The sequence below is a fragment of the Arvicola amphibius genome, chromosome 7, assembly GCF_903992535.2.
Source record: "Arvicola amphibius chromosome 7, mArvAmp1.2, whole genome shotgun sequence".
NCBI classification, from domain to species: domain Eukaryota; kingdom Metazoa; phylum Chordata; class Mammalia; order Rodentia; family Cricetidae; genus Arvicola; species Arvicola amphibius.
The window spans coordinates 2584040-2598671 of NC_052053.1; the positions used below are offsets into that span (position 1 = coordinate 2584040).

Consider the following 14632-nt stretch of genomic DNA (forward strand, 5'->3'; position numbering starts at 1 on the left):
TCTCAGATTTTCTACATAATAAGTCAATGCCTTATTTGCTCTATAAACCTATACCCCCAAACAACCAGAGTTGCATCTCCCATAATGAACTGGGGGCTTCCTGCCCATGTCACAAGAGCACAGGATTTATTTTGGTGCTGACAATCCACAAGCCACTGATCTTAAAAAAGAAAAAAAAAAGTGTTGTTTGATCTTTAACATTCATTCAGACATTTATCAAGTCATTTTTAAGCATAGGCAGGAAAAGACATCACAGTCTCACTGCAGGAGGATGAGGCCCGAAGACACCTGCCTTTCTGTTCCATGTCGACCAAGGCAGAAACAAGAGTGTGGAGAGCAGCTTCTGCACACAGCTCACTTTGTATTCTCAAGAGTCGGTACCAGTGGGCAAACTGCGCAACTTTCAGATAACATCTTTACATTGTTTCACATTTTGAAGACTTGGATATCTTCATCACTCCAAAGAGAATGAAAAGAACAGGCTAGAGAAAGCATTTCTGATTTTTGAACTGTTATTTTACCATCTGCTTTGCTTGAGATGTGTCTAAGGCCCACGAGATGGCTCAGTCTCAGTTTCCTAAGTCCATACTAGAATTTACAAGAAGCAAGAATGCACACCATGAAACGACAGAGCTAGACGGCGCTCACGACTAGTTTATGGGGATCAGTGGACGCTCCTCTCGTTTCTTCCAGATGTTAGTCTTGCTGTCTCTTTTGACAAGGGGTGGTGGTCGGCCCCTCTTTTTAGTGGGAGATGTGTTGGCTTCAAAATCTTCCACATTGCTTTTCCTTCCTGGAGACTCTTCCCTAGGGTGCTCTAGAATAACTCCGCTCCCTCCGTCCAAGATGTGCCTCAACGCAGCATCCTCGGGGGAGCAGACTGTGGTTCCACTCTCACTGCTGCTCAGGTCTAAGTCTTCCAGGTAAAGCATCTTGGGCTGATGCATGCTTTTGATGAATGTCTTCTCCCTCTCGAGCTTTCTGCTTGAATGATGCTCATTCATATCCACCCCCGAGTCTAGACTTGTGTCATTGCTCTGGGTTCTCTTGCCTTTTTTCAGGTCTATGAAGGAGTGTCTCACTTGCGCCACAGGCTTCCCATCGAGAGACACAAACCACGCCCTGGGATGGGGAGAGGGTTTGCCTTTGGACAGCTCCAGGAGGGTCTGCTCTGAAATCCCTTGAAGTTCCGAGGAGAAAGGAGTCATTACAACAGCTTCGTTTAGAGTTCCAGGAACAGATACAGACTCCAGCAAGCTGTTGGAGTATCGGCTCCAATCTGAAGTCTGGGACGGCAAGCTCTGCTGACCTTCAAGTACAATGTCCTCTTCTCTGGCATCTGGGGCCTGGACGTGAGAATGCATTGGCATCTTGGGCAACGTTTGTGTAAAGTTCTCTCTGTTTACTGGTTCTATCAACTGGCCATAGACTAACTGGCCCTTTCGTGGCAAAGTGGCCGACTTAGCAGCATGCAACTGTTCTGGTGTGGAGAAAAGGTCTGACGTCTGAAGGATGGCAATGGGCTGGCTGTAGATGTGCATAAGCTGCTCGGGAATGCGGGACCGCCCATAGACCTCCTCACTTCCGGTGAGATACCTCTTTTCCTCGTGAGCGTCCCCTAGCGGTGGAGAGAGGTTGTTGTTGATATGCTTCGGTTGTTTGCTTCCTATACATGGCTCCAACGACTGTGTTGGGTTTCTTGAGTAATTACTGTGATTGACTGACAGAAAGGAAACATCTTCGTTGTAGATCTTAAAATTGTCCCGAGTTTTCACCATGGAAATTCTTTCTTCTGTTTCCATCTTTGTCGTTTCCTTCTTCTGGGGGCTGTAGGATGAGGTCTGGGCATTGAATATCTGCACCTTGTCCTCGGCTTTCAGCGCAACCTTGACTGAACTGATATGATTGATGTGTGTTGTTGACGTGGTCTGGTCTCTCTTGAGGGTCTCAAGCTTAGTGATATTTCTCTCTCTCTTCTGCGGTGTTCCACACTTACCCCTAGAGCAGAAAAAGCAAAAAGTAAAAGATACCTAAAAGTTACAGTCTATATGACTCACCAAAGGAAAGTATACCAAAACATACAAATATGTAAAGCTTGTCTGGTGAATCATAACTGCCGATCAACCACGCACCTTCAAATGATGCTTTCAGAATGCATTTGTTTTGATTTCCAATCTACATACATTAAAGGCTAAATGGATCTTTGCAATTTTTTAAATTATCTATATGTTTGCATGTGCATGTCTGAGCCCCTAGAGCTATAACACAGAACTCAGGTCCTTTGGAAGAGCTAGGTTTTGTTTGCTTCTTTGGTTGCTTGTTTTGTTTCATTTCTTGAAAATAGATTCTTCTTGCATATAGCACACCCCAACAACAGTTTCTCCTCCGTCCACTTCTCCCAGCTTCTCCCTCCTCCCTTCCCCCGATTCTATTCTCTCTCTGTTTCCCTTCATAAAACAGCAGGCCTCCAAGAGACAACAACTAAACACAACAAAACAAGAAACAGTAAGACAAGGCAAAACCCTCATAGAGAGGCTGGGCAAGACAACTCAACTGGAGGAAAAGAATCCCAAGAGCAGGCAAAAAACAGACACACCTGTTCCCACTGTGAGGAGTTCCACAAAGACACCAAGCTAACAGCCATAACACATACACAGAGGACCTGGTATGGACCCTTACAGACCTGTGCTTGCTGCTTCAGTCAGAAGAAGTATTTTTAATCATTAAGCCAACCACCCAGACCTTAATAACAATTTCTACAAATGAACTTTATAATGCATGCAATATACTGAAATTATGCTATAATACGGCCACTGTTTATACACATAGCTTTGTGCTGTTCTTACCTGCAATAACAAAGTAGTACAGCAAAAAATCCAATGATGATAACAATCGTTCCCCCTAATATGGCTGTAAGGAACACTGTGTGGTAGGCAGTTATGTCTTTGGAGTCTTCATTTCTACCTGAACCTGCATGATTCAATATAAAGACAAAAACATGTTATTGTGGGTTAGACTTTTAGTTTTGTTTTATCCTGGTAGGCTGAGGATGTGTGCCTGCTTCTATTGGTTTGCTTTCATCCTGTGGTAGACTTATAAGAATGGGGTACACCTTTTATGCCCTGTGGGATTTATCAGCTGACTTGCTTTGACCAATGAATTTTGAACACTTGAAAGGATCTGCATGATTATGGGAACAGCTTTTTTTTTTTTTCAAAAGACCACTTGGCATCAGAAAATGAACCCTTTGCCTAATAGTGAATCCTAGTCAATAACATGTATTAAATCATTTGAAATTATGTACTCAAGTGGTTACTGTGTATTCAGCCTATTAGGTTTAACCTACCTTTAAGGAAACAATGTACCCAACCTCACTATGCCTTGGCATTCTCATGTGATTCACTTATACAAAATAAACTGAATGCATAGCTTTGATCTCAGATCATTTCCCCTGTTTCTCCTTTGTGACTTTTCCATGTCCCCGACCAAGAATAATCTATATGCATTGTGACCCCCTTTTTCGGAAAGTTGGTCACTATGTTGAAAGCAACCCTAAAGAAAACATTCTCCGTGACTGTTGGAATCAACAGGTGGATTTGGTTGGTAGCACCTAGCTGCAGTTTTGAGTGCTACTTGGGGATCAATAATTTTCCCTTGTAAATGCTGGTTAAATAAAAGGGGGGGGGGATAAGAGATTCCTCACCTACTTCTGTGCTATTCAATAAATATAGAACAAAGCTCTTTGTTAGAAGCAGACAGAAGATACAGGGAAGAGGTGCAGAACCCAGACATCACTCTCCGGTTAAACTGCTCAAAGAGGAAGGGCCTCTCTTCAACGAGGCACCAATACATGTGATGTGGCTTAGCCGTCTTCCTGAGGCATTCTGACATGGGAAGAGTATACCCCAGAACGTCCCCATGCCTTCAACCTGAGTTCTGAAAGAAAACGTGATGGACTTGAACCATGCCAAGTCCAAGAGCAGAGCAGCCAACTCCAAACACTCACAAACTTAAAAGGCAAAGAAATCACACAGCGACTAAAATGGCTGATTGCTGCACAACGGTTTGCTCTCATAGAACCGGTAACTGGCTGCCAAGACACCGAGAAAACAAACCCTAAAATATGTAGCCCTAGCTTCCAAGCCTTAACTTGAACTTCGAGGGAAATTGTAATAATGGGAACTCCAATCACATGGTAGCAAAATACAGAACTGTGGGGTTCTTAATTAATTTGAATTAGTGACTGCCAGGCTGACAGGACCCATCCAGCCTCTAGCATGTGAAAGACACTTCTGTATTCAGGAAGGTTTTGTGTGTTGTTTTGGTTTTTGTTTTGTTGGGGCTTTTTGTTGTTGTTGTTGTTTGGTATCTGGTTTTGTTTTGTTTTGTTTTTTCAGCTTTGTCAAGATGAGGTCTCACTACATAGCTCTGGCTGTCCTGGAACTTGCTCTGTAAGCCAGACTGGCTTCAAACTCACAGAGATCTCCCTACCTCTGCCTCCCAAGTGCTGATTTAAAGTGTGCATCACTACACCCAATTCTATTCAGGAAGACTTAGCAGATCAAATACATAACTTTTTAAATTTTTTTGATAAATTTACTGGATGTGATAAATGAGGGGTTTCCTTAGATTCAGATTCCCTACGTAATTTGATACCATGTTAAATACTGTGTGAGAGAACAGCATCCTTAGTGAAGAATTCTTGATGTGTGGCCACCAGCTTCCAGCCACCATCTGTTTAAACTGTCAAGTCAATAACCATTTTGTACATCATCTATCTGTTCTTCCGAACCAATGTGGAGACACCGCTATCCAACAGCCTTTCCTCTCATGTCCCTTAGAGTCTTCCTCTGCAGGTAGATCAGGCACAGTGTGAGAAAAGACTGGAACGGACTAGAGTTGGTGACAGCTTCTGTGTGAAGAGCTGAGCAAGCTCTGGGCTGCTCGCTGCAGCTTTAGAGGCGGCTGCCATGCCCGGGATCCTGTCAGCCACACACAAGCAGGCTATGGCTAGCCCTCTGGAGCTGCAGATATGTCTGCCTTCCCTGGGATCCTGTCAGCCATACACAAGCAGGCTATGGTCAGCCCTCTGGAGCTGCAGAGACGTCTGCCTTCCCCAGGATCCTGTAAACTATGCACATATTCTTCACCTTTCAACAAATTACTCAAGATGTCCCTATTTCTTGTAGCCAGAGGCTCTAACTGTGCTGGGTAGAATTTATTCATGGAAACATAAACTTAGATAATACTGGAACAAACTTTATTCTTCAGAGATTCGTTAGATGTGGCAATAAGAGACTTAATAATAATAATTATTATTATTATAATATTATAATAATAATAAGACTCTAGTACATGGAGCTTGCTTAATCCTTTGGCTGTGTTCAAGAAAAGGGGAGGAAGGTTGTTTCATTTCATCCAGCTGCTTCATGGCAATGCTTAGCCCAAGCTGGAACCCAGCTGACATTAATTCCAGCATGCTATGTGTGTTATCCTTTAAGATTACTTTGTTTCATTTTTCAGTACCTCTAGCTCCTGGGAATGGGGCTGCTATCCAGTAGCCCAAATGTGGGGCATCGTAGGTCCAAATCAGGTGACTGTTATGCTCCTTGACTATTCCCCAGCCGTGATGCACCCAAGCACCTAAAACAGGTGACAAGTGAACAAACAACAGTCAGGGATAGTTCTAAACCTTAAGCTGAGGTATGAAAACAGAGGTTTTTCATAGTCATGAAAGAATTTAGAACATTTCAGAAATTTAAAACACCATGTTACTAAATATCGAGCATGATCAATATTAAATATTACATCATACTTAATATAATACACACATATGAATGATTTGTCATGATTAAATGAGAAATTCATTATAACAAAACTCAACTTATGTACCCTGAGGCTGTGAGGAACAAAACTCTAATTTACAGGCTAGCTAAGATGTGAAGTGAGTGAATCCCAGAGTTCAGTCTCCAGCACTGGACACTTATTATGTGAGACTCTAACGAGAGAGGAACAAACCCCAATTCATCAACAGGCGGTTCTTCTTCACTGGTCCTAAACACACACCACACGTGTTTTGGGGGCCTTATCACTTTAAGAGCCGTCGTTCTAATCGTTCTAACGCTACTGAGAGTTTTCCCAGAACTGTTTCTTTTCTCTCCCGAGCTGCATCCGTGAATGAGTCAGATTTCCCCATGCAGTTTTCATCTGAGGTGTCAGAAATTAAAGCCGTTCACTGCAGGCATGGTGCCGTAACTGGGAAGCAAGCCCAGATCTGGTCTTCTTTACAATGGAAAACAGAATCAGGGAGATCCAGGAGGAAATGGTCAAAGTAGAATCCAGACCACTGCAGCACCCGTGACTAAGTGAGCCTGCAGTTGAGCCCCCTTAAGTCTTATTTGGAGACCAGTGTCTTCCCACAAAATGCACCTCATTCAGCCAACACAAGGAATACACAGCCTCACACTCAGTTTTGAAAAGCTCAAACTGTCTCCTAACTCCAATGGATTTTTGTCATCTATACCAAGTGAATTCAGTAAAATCTAAACCTTTGATGAAATGTTATGCACAAATAGCTAACACGGCTACTTAAAAGTTTGGTATATATTGGAATTATAATTTACAAAATGTAAAGTGGGCTATATTATTTTTACCCTTATTTCACACATAATATACTTATGACATAGAGTATAAATTCACAGATATTTACATAAAACAGCACGTCCATCACCTTTTACACACACCAGTTACATTTATATGATGCAAGCCTCTGAATTCGTCTAGCTGTTTTGGAACATATCAGAACTTATTTCAGATAAGCTACTCCAATATGTTATGGGACACTAAAACTAATCTCGCCTGACCATTTTTGGACCCTTCAGCTCCATGTTTACTACATCATTGCTTACAATAGCCAAGATATGGAATCAAGGAAGATGTCTGCCAGCAAATGAATAGGTAAATAAAATGTATCTGTGCAATATTAGTTTGGTCAGTCATACAAAAGAAAATAAATTCAACAATTTTCAGCAATATTGATAAAACAGTTAATAATAAAGTAGAGAAACTTGATATGAGAGGATGGCCCGATCTATCACTTTTAGTTAAGCTAAATTTAACCAAGCATATATGATAAATCAATTGAAGTTTTAAAACATTAATATTATTTGTGTGTGAGTGTGTGGGGGCTGTGGCATGAGGTTACATGTGCCATGATGCACGTGGAGGTCAAAGAACAACTTTGTAACATGGATTCTTTCCTTGCATTCCTGATTGTGTTCTGGGAGGCAAACTCAGGTTGGTGGGCTTATATGTAAACCCCTTTACCCAATTAGACATCTCTGCAACCCTCAGTTTAAAAACTTTCACTCGAAGAAATATTTAAGAAAGGCCTTTGCCAAGAATAATAGTCAAAAACTCAAACAGCACCTTCTTTAAAGTAATAAGAAGTCACTGAGTCCCAAATCACATAAATGACTTGTCCCACATGGCATTGCTGATGAGGGAACTAGATTCCAAATCTCATTTGAAATAGCCCAAAACTCTAAGCAGTGGAGTACGGCTGTTGATTGAACAGCTTCCACTAACCAGAAGAACACAAACACATGCAGCTTATTTTCCACAGCGGACATCCCCCTTCCTTCTCAGTGGCAATCCCATCCCATCGCACATCACACATCTCCCCTGGGTTTCTTTCCATCCTCGTTCTCAGATGATATGATGAGTTTGGGATTCCATGCTGCACCAGCGTATCAGCTCATCCTATGATGTATGCATGCATTCTTCTGGCACCGACTCTATTCTACAACACGGCGCATAGCAGGGATTGTGCTGTGGCCACTACACCAAGCATAGCGGTCTTTCCATTGATCTGCAACCTGGTGAAGTGCGCAGTTAGAAGCTCCACCACCGGCAACCTCCTGCTGGGAAGGTGCGGACACAGGAAATGGGTGAGAAGGGAGACAGAGCAGGTCCTGCAAGGACTTGAGACTGGACTCCTCAGCCTCTTCATCTACTTTTAGAAACTTAGACTACTACGTCACGTGCATGGGAACAAAAACAAAACTAAGAAGCTGCAGCGGAGAAAGCGCTTCCCAGGTGCCATCAAGGAAGCAAAATGCAATGAATAAAATCGATACCTAACAGGGGATCACCACTCCCTCCATCTCGTGTGTAATTCAATGTCAAGGTAGTGGCATACATTTTAGACAGTCTTAACAAAGATTTTAGATAATCTCATACTCCCGACTAAGATTTCCTGAGGAAATATTTTCTAACCTTAAATTATTTCTTCCTCAGAATGTTAGAGGAAGTCGAGACAATGTGGGTGAATAGTGTTCAAATGTTTGTCTGTTTGTTTGTTTTTACATAATGTATATGACGGTTAGTCTCAGTTGTCAGCTTGATGAACTCTGCAGTCACCTTGGGAAAGGGGCCTCCTCTGGCTGCCTGTGGAGAATCATCTCGAGAGGGTCAGCTGAAGTAGGAAGACACACCCACTGTGAGTGGCACCAGTCACCTGGCTATGATCCAGATGATGTCTGCTTCTTGTCTGTGGATGCCGCGTGACTCGTGACCAGCTGTCTCCCCACCTCCCCGCCTGCAGCTTCCCAACCGTGATGGACTATAACCATGATGGTTAGAAGTTAAAATAAATCCTCTCTTAAGTTGTGTTGGGGTACTTTATTATAGCTACTGGAAAAGCAACCAAGACAAGGAATTAGCCTCCCTTCCCCTCGCAAACACCGTACCAGTCAGGCCAACATGGTCCTTTACAAAGTGTACAAAATGGTAATGTTAGGGACAGACCAGCTGTGTACAAAACTCTGCGATGAAATACCCAAATATCCAAAAGAAAAACGGTTTGTTTTCTCTTAGCTACCATACCTGTGTTCATATCAAATGTCCACGCAGGTATGCGATCTCCCATGCTTACGGTGTTTGTATGTAGAAGAGGAAGAGACACATGGATAACACCATCCACCTTCAACTCGTTCCCCCCAGAATATATCTTCACACATATCGCAGCAAGAGGATTCAGCTCAATGTTTTCCAGACCTAAAAGAGAGTATAGTTTATCAAGATTATACTCAAACAGACGTTGCATATACATAATAGATTGTTATGGCTCTAACTAAAATTCATTTTACTCTATTACTTCATCATTTGCTACTCATTCAAATATATATTCTATTGGCTGTACATTAAAGATTTTTAAAATGTAATTTTTTAAATGTAATTTCAAAATATTTAATAAATAAGTACTGGCTAATAATGTAACACTGACAAATTAGTATAAGTTTTTGTTAATCTAATTCTCTAAAGCGTTGTCCAATTTAAGGACACTGGGATCCAACCAAATGTTTTTGAAGACGTAATCCCAGGCCAGTGAGACAGCTCAGTGGGTAAAGGTACTTGCTGTACAAACCTGATATTCTGAGTTTGAGATCTGCAACTCAGGTGAAGTTGGAAGGAGAGCACTGGCTCCTGAATGGTGTCTTCTGGCCTCCACAGGCACGCTGCCTCCAGTGAACACTCTATGCCCTAAGTGCTAACCTTAACTTTCATCTTTACAGAACAAAACACCTGTAGACTTCAGGGCTCTAGAACTGTGTAACCCAACAGAGGGGCTGCCAGAGGCATGTGCTTTTATATAAAATCTAGGCTTTTGGTGCACTGATGACATGTCAGAGTCAGTAAACACATAGTGGCACCAGGCTGGACAGAGCAGAGAAGTCCAACACTTTGAAAGCAGGATTTTGAGAGGATGCTGCCCAAGTCTCGGTATAATTATTCTTTTTTGTTTTGTTTCTTTTTAGAGACAGAGTTTCTCTGTGTAACAGCTCTGACTGCCCCAGAACTCGCTTTGTAGACCAGACTGGATTCAGACTCACAGAGATCCACCTGCCTCTGTCTTCCATGGGCTGGGATTAAACATGTGGGCCACCACACCCCACTTAATTATTCCATTTTTGATAAAAAGAAATTAGAAAATTTAATACTAGGTATTTTGAAAGCAACACGTATCCTAAAAAGCTTTGATGAAAATCAAATGGTTAATATTACGTACAAAACTGATAGCTGATGGAAAATTTTTGTGCTGATGTGTTTTAGAAATATGATCACATATTTAAAACCTAAAAAATACCTGGTTTGTTCAGAGTGATTCCCGTTGTGTACAGAAAATTGTCCACCATTAGAAACTGTTGCAGAGCTGTGAGATAGCCCGTTACGTTGCTGATTTGGTGGTTGTCAGGAAGTTTGATGAAGGCTTTGGAGAACTGAACACTTGGTTGAGATTTGGCATCTGGACAAAGGGAATCCCATTAGCAAGTGGACAAAAACACATGCACATTAAGAACAGCATCCCTGGTCAGATATTTTCTCCCACAGGACGTGGTTGTAATGATTTCTGAGCGTCACCAACATTCGCACAATTCCTTTAAAGTCAGAACTAAGGAAGCTCCTTTGATATATTTACATATTGAGTGCTTTTAGTCCACAAGAGTATCAATCTGTGAACCACAAATGAGCCACGGAGGCTTATATGAATACACATGAGAAACCGAAGTGTAAAACAGAAGCTGGGGGAAAGATGTCAGTGTGGCATAAGTAATGTAAGTTCTGGAACATACAAAGGCAACATACAGCATTCACGTTATGTATGTTTCTTTTAGATCACAAAGCACCTCCAGACCAGACCCGACTGACTCTGCCCAGAATGTTTTCTCAGCTCTTTCAGGTCTCACTGTTGGAAACCATACACCGACCCTCCGCAGCCTGCATGGCTCTACCACAGCAAAGGGCTGACAGTGTGTCAGAGCAGGCCAAGACCAAGCAAGCCTCTTCCCCCAAGCACAACTAACGAGGTGTGTGCTTGCCTGAATACAGAATGGAAGGTTTGTTTTGTCTCGCACAGGATCCCATCTTGTAACCCAAAATGAGAGCTTGTTTGAAAGTGGAGGCAGTGTTCACAGGGTAGAACTGAGAAATGGTGAGAAGGAAAAGTATTTGTCAATTATTCCAACTGGGAGTCCTTCAGATTAAGTCTTGGCTAAAGTTGGCCCTGCTTAGTAAAAGATAAATAAATAGTTGCTGTGGGGTCATGCTAGTTGAAGAGAGGTTTTCAGCAACTTTCAATAATAATCGCCCTTCAGGACTTTCAGCCCCACACACAAAAATGAATTGGTTTCTCCATCAGATTGGCACACAGTCATTTTAAAGTCTCCCAAATGCCAGATTCCAGGTGTATACATATTACCTCATTTCAGTGGTGCTGAGTTGACTCTCTTCTGATGTTTATCAATTGAGACCTTGGTGACATATTGATATTTCTATAACCAACATAACTCAACAAGCCACAGATCAATTTCAAAATTAAAATTGTAAGTTATCAGATACATTATCTTTGGTCTTGGACTTTAATAAGAACACCAATAAAGGCAGAAGAAGTCATTTAAGTTATTAGTATGAAAAAATGTATCAAATTTTAAAGATTTGTGTGATGATTTAAAGAATAATGTCAGATAACTCTTAAATCAGTTTCTAGGATTTTTTTCATAAAGGGAGAAAAATAACACATGCAAAACATTGAAGTAGAACAGCACAATTATATCTTTACTATTATTTGGTTAGATATTTGAAGAAACACTCTGATATTTTCAGATCACTCAAAATATTATCTAATGCATTCTCTTGAAGTATGTGACCTTTATATATGAAGATCTCTGTAGGAGGAGGCTGCTAGTTAGTTCCTGGCCGCTTAGCCCCAAAGCAATCACACAGAAACTATATTATTTAAATCACTGCTTGGCCCATTAGCTCTAGCTTCTTATTGGCTAACTCTTACATATTAATTTAACCTATCTTCATTAATCTGTATTTTGCCATGTGGCTGTGGCTTACCGGCTAAAGTTCCCCAGCATCTGTCTCCAGCATGGCTATATGGCTTCTCTCTGACTCTGCCTTTCTCTCTCCCCCCATTCAGTTTAGTTTTTCCCACCTAGCTCTGTTCCTCCATAGCTCTGCTATTGGCTCAAAGCAGTTCCTTTACTAACCGATGATATTCAAAGAATACAGAGGGAAATCCCACATCAGATATCATGATGAAATACACTACTTTTGTATGTTAACCTAAACAATGAAAATTTAAAAACATGTGGCTTAATAGTGTGAAATATACAAATTTCTTATAACTAAAAATATGCATCCTATGTAAATTACCTGCATTTCCTAAGAAAGGCTTTCATTTTTTTCTATTCCCCTGCCCACAAATACATTCACATATACTGAACACACTTCTATTATATAAACCAAGTGTCTTCTTGACGAAGTATTTTATGAGCACTAAGAAAAGAAGTAGGCACTTTATGGAGAGATGTGACAACATCAGATACATCTATATCTAGTTTCATTAAAGCCCCAGCAGCATGAAACCAGTACTCTCTGCTGCCACACAGCTCCTTTTCACGTTCTAATCTCCAAACAAAACTCCACATCATATTCTGCCACACGCTAGCAAAATGAGTGTCAAAATGCTCAAAGATCTTGGGAAAGAGGGTCCAAAGCCTTACTAAATAAGTCACTCCGAGATTAATTGAGCCCAGGTTCAGGTTCTCACTTCGGTCCTTTTAAGTGTTTTTATTTAATACCTTAGAACTGCATAGATTCTCTTCTAAATGTGAATTTTCACAAGCAATTCTTTAGGTCACACCTCTCTTGATTGATTCATGAGGATTTTCTGCCTTTTCAGTCATTTCTAGTATGTTAGTGCTGAACATTAATTGACCAATACAAATCCAACAAATAGTTGTAATTTATAAAGGCATTAGATATCGAAAGAGAAGCAGAATGTCTAGTTTTCCCCTAAGCAACAACTAAGGGGCACACGGAGGTAAAGAGAAGGTCAAACTTTCATCTTTGTAGTTGGCAAAGGAGGGAGGACAGCTCCCTCATCCAACACCCCCAAACAAGGCTTTTTGCACTCTTTTTAGGGGACATGCAAGTACCAAGTACCCCAGAGAAGGCTGCCTAGGAAATGGTAACTCCCCAGTCACTGGCCTCTCCCTCCCTAGCAGCCAGATTAACACTGGAGGCACAAGAGGAAAAGGAAGTTAGTAAGTGCAGAGGTCTGGGAAACATGCCTGTCCTTGTCACTACATACATACATATATGTGTGTGTGTGTGTGTGTGTGTGTGTGTGTGTACTATATATATATATATATATATATATATATATATATATATATATATATATATATTCCCGTGTGCAGTGGGTACTGGAGATAACTATTTTCAGTGCCCAAAAATATAACTTTATAATAAGATATGAACTGGTTCTGATCAGTGTACCATCAGGACCCAACTTGGACTTTTGCTAAGTTATAATCAACCACGATTCTCTTATAAAATAATCAATCTAAGAACTTCCTTAGCTAAAGAGTGGCGCACTTACCAGCTAATTTTCCGGTAATCAAAACAGTGTCTTCAAAGAGCCATATGTTGGCTTGGCTTTGTGGGAACAGTGCAAGTGTAACTGAAGAATAGACTGTAAAAGAGGACAATACGATCACAACGTTCAACGTGGGGGTAGCCGAGGCAGGCATCATTCTGGCACAGTGTGCCTCAAGGGCTTCTACATCCTACTACACAGACACTGCTTAGCCAAGCTCACTGCAGCTCTATTCGTAATAACCAGAAACTGGAAACAGCTTCGATGTCCACCAACTGGTGAACGGATAATGAAAAGGAGGTACATTTATACATGGGATATTATTCAGCTGCTAAAGAAAATAAAACTTGCAGGTAAATTGACGGACAGAGCTAGAAACAATCATCCCAAGTGAGGTAACCAGCAACCAAAAAGACAAATATTGTATGTTTTCCCATACATACAGATGTTAATGTTAAAGCTTTAGATGTGTGTGTGTGTTTCAATTAAAATAATCACAGGGGCTAAGGTACCTAGCAAGGGTCCAGGGCAGAGGACGGGACCTTCAAAGGAAAGGGAAATAGGATGTAGTTATAAGGAAACCAAGGGGAAACTCAAATAGGGAGAATCAATGGGGAGGGAGGGGAGGGAGAGCAGAGGGGAGGGTCAGTAACACTGAAGGCCTTTCCAAAGCCGTGTGGAAACCTACTACTGTAGAAGCTGCCTAAAATATATACAAATGTGAAAGAAGTTTAAACTGAATCATCATATGATGGGAAAGACAAAACCCCACCAGAGATCTTCCACCATGAAGTAAACCCTTCAGTGCCAAGAATGGTTCCATCTTATTGAGTTCTTGGACAAAGAGGTCCCTTAGATCACCATCTCCAAACATCAGAGACAGTTGCCAAGGCTGCTGGTTACTCCCACATCCTAATGGTAAAGGGTCTGTTGTTGAATCATCACATACTTATATCAGTGTAGAAACTGAGCGATGACCAACTAAGCCTCGTCCCAATGACTATCATTCATGGTGCTGGAAAGTACACACGACCAGAGGGGAGGGATGGATGGTCATCAGTATCACCCAGCTACACACCCTGAGACCTACAACAGTGACTCGTCTGGAAGACAGACGGGTATAATAGTGGCACAAATATGATGGGACCAGTCAACCACTTTATTGAACTTAAGACTCATTCC

General features: G+C 41.4%; 1 protein-coding gene across 1 annotated transcript in view; it reads right to left on the reverse strand.

The window, feature by feature from the left end:
- Nucleotides 1-316: 316 nt before the first annotated feature.
- The window catches only part of Fam171b (family with sequence similarity 171 member B), a 52601-nt gene continuing 38285 nt past the window's right edge, over nucleotides 317-14632 (reverse strand). Inside the window, exons 3-8 of the mRNA XM_038337800.1 lie at nucleotides 13454-13546; nucleotides 10148-10306; nucleotides 8887-9057; nucleotides 5527-5643; nucleotides 2847-2970; nucleotides 317-1998 (exon numbers count right to left, since the gene is read on the reverse strand). Of these exons, the coding sequence (XP_038193728.1) occupies nucleotides 651-1998; nucleotides 2847-2970; nucleotides 5527-5643; nucleotides 8887-9057; nucleotides 10148-10306; nucleotides 13454-13546 (2012 nt within the window). The 3' untranslated portion in view covers nucleotides 317-650. The remainder of the gene's footprint in view (nucleotides 1999-2846; nucleotides 2971-5526; nucleotides 5644-8886; nucleotides 9058-10147; nucleotides 10307-13453; nucleotides 13547-14632) is intronic.